This window comes from Penaeus monodon, chromosome 26, assembly GCF_015228065.2.
Source record: "Penaeus monodon isolate SGIC_2016 chromosome 26, NSTDA_Pmon_1, whole genome shotgun sequence".
Taxonomy (NCBI): Eukaryota; Metazoa; Arthropoda; class Malacostraca; order Decapoda; family Penaeidae; genus Penaeus; species Penaeus monodon.
In genome coordinates, this window is record NC_051411.1 from 4,204,926 (window position 1) to 4,207,425 (window position 2,500).

Sequence of the window (2,500 nt, forward strand, 5' to 3'; positions counted from 1 at the left end):
ACGAAAAAAAACCTAATGACACAAATTACAAAATGTTAAATATCTTTATTTTCTTGCACTGAGTTATAGACTACATAAAGAGATGATATGGACTCCGTGCAAAAATAAAAATCTATTACCATCTGAATAATGCAAATCAAACAACAAATACGGACATTCGAAAATGGAAAAAAAAGGTAAAAACGCTTATGTATAAACAGAGAAAATAACACTGCAAATAGGAAGCATAGAGTCTCGTCACCGCACACAAGTGTTCACGTGTGCCCGGCCTACAAGCTATGCACCTGGCAGAGCGGCTGCTCATGTGATTGCTGTGATGCAACCGGATCTAAGGAGTTTCAGACACAAACTGATAAAATGGTACTTTTGTTGCTAAATATCCCAATGAATATTAACAACAAATCATGGGTTGGTGGTGGGCTTGCACAGAAATGACACTTAAAAATATAGTTTACTGAGAAACAGATTCCCTTTGTCAGTGAGAAAGGTTTCCTATGGTAAATATGTATGGAATTTCACATATCTGCAAACATTAAAGAGTAGTCTGACATTCATAAGAGCTGTTACAAGATTCCGTACTGCAATGTAACTGGTACAATATAAAATATAAGGAATAATGCAACCATAGCAAAGTGAGACTCACCTCTCTCATTGGCATTCGCAGTTTTAGGATCTCAGCATATCTTGTGCAAACCTCAAAGGGAGCATGAATTTTGACAAATCTGAAAATAAAAAAATATTTAAAACTGGTTAAAATCAATTAAAAAACAGAAGAGGTATGGAGAGAGCGAGAGCGAAAGAGAGAGAGAGAGAGAGAGAGAGAGAGAGAGAGAGAGAGAGAGAGAGAGAGGCCAGGAGAGAGAGAGAGAGAGGCCAGGAGAGAGAGAGAGAGGCCAGGAGAGAGAGAGAGAGAGGCCAGGAGAGAGAGAGAGAGAGGCAGGAGAGAGAGGAGGAAGGAGAAGAGAAGGGGATGAGAGCCAGGAATTAGAGAGAGAGATGCAGAAAGAGGAGTTGGAGGCAAGGAGGGAAAAAGGAGAAGAGAAGTGGGGGATGAGGAGAACACAAGAATGAACAAAAAGAATTAGAAACACCAAGTCCAAAAGGGAAACAAAATATGAAAAAAGCACAACATAGCAAAAGAGTATAGAACAGCAAGATGAAAAATAGAAGAAAGAAAAAGTCAAAAGGGCAATAAAATAAAAAAACACCCACAAAGTATAATAAAAAGCATAATCAAAAACAAATCACTTTTCAAGATACTAAGGAGATCAACACATCGTTACCCAGGAATTCACGCAATCGACTTCCAAGACTAAACCTTCCTTTCTCAGATTGTTCTCGAAGGTTTCCCGTCGCTCCTCGTTCTCCGACTGGTCTTCCGTCTCGATTTCCTTGGAGACCAAAACGTAGTCAATGCTGGAGACTCCATCTTCCAGGTACAGGTCAGGATGAAGGGGAGTCTGGGAGGGATTCAAACCAACAATGCTTTACCAATCGTGCTTTTGAATGAAGCATGAAGCAAACACACATTTATATACTGACACACACACACACACATACATACACACACAAATATATACTTATATGCATATATATATTTATATAAAAATATATATAAAAATAACTTATATAATATAAAATATATATATAAAAAATAACAAATATATTATTAATAATATATATATTATAATATATAATAATATATATTATATATATATATATATATATATTATAACATAATATATATTATTTCTTAATAAAACAATATATATATATATAATATATATAATATAATATATATATATATATATATATATATAATATTTTTAATAATATATATATAATATATATATAATTTATATATATATATTATATTATATTATATATTTTAAAAAATTATAATATAGATATATTTATATATATTTATTTTTTTGTTTTTGGGGTTTTTTTTTTATAATAATGTATATATATTATTATATATACATTAAATATATATATATATTAATAATAATATATATATATTATTAAAATATAATATTATATATATAATTAATATATATATAAAATAATTTTAAAATAAATTATACAAATTATATATATATAATATATATATATATATATAAAAAATAATATTATATATAATATAAATTTTAAAATATTATTATTATATATATTATATATTTTAAAAATTTTTTAATATATATATATATATAATATATAATTATTATAAATATATATTGTATATATATAATTTTAAAATATATAATATATATAAGTATATAAATACATTAAAATCATTATTATAAAAAAAAACAACAACATACACCAACAAAACAACCCACACAAAAAAAAAAAAATATATTATATTATTTAAAAAAAAAAAAAAAAAAAAAAAAAAATTATAAATTATATATATATATATTTTATAATTTTTATATATTTTATAATATTATATATAATTTTTTATATTATATAATATTTTATATATATTAATTATAAT

General features: G+C 26.3%; 2 protein-coding genes across 3 annotated transcripts in view; both read right to left on the reverse strand.

The window, feature by feature from the left end:
- LOC119589861 (anoctamin-1-like) overlaps positions 1 to 810 on the reverse strand; it is a 26,444-nt gene extending 25,634 nt beyond the window's left edge. For both annotated transcript variants that reach the window (XM_037938467.1, XM_037938466.1), the window contains exon 1: positions 644 to 810. In XM_037938467.1, the coding sequence (XP_037794395.1) occupies positions 644 to 658 (15 nt within the window). In that variant the 5' untranslated portion in view covers positions 659 to 810. The remainder of the gene's footprint in view (positions 1 to 643) is intronic.
- Positions 667 to 2,500, reverse strand: part of LOC119589544 — a 21,191-nt gene continuing 19,357 nt past the window's right edge. Inside the window, exons 4-5 of the mRNA XM_037938145.1 lie at positions 1,274 to 1,460; positions 667 to 722 (exon numbers count right to left, since the gene is read on the reverse strand). Of these exons, the coding sequence (XP_037794073.1) occupies positions 667 to 722; positions 1,274 to 1,460 (243 nt within the window). The remainder of the gene's footprint in view (positions 723 to 1,273; positions 1,461 to 2,500) is intronic.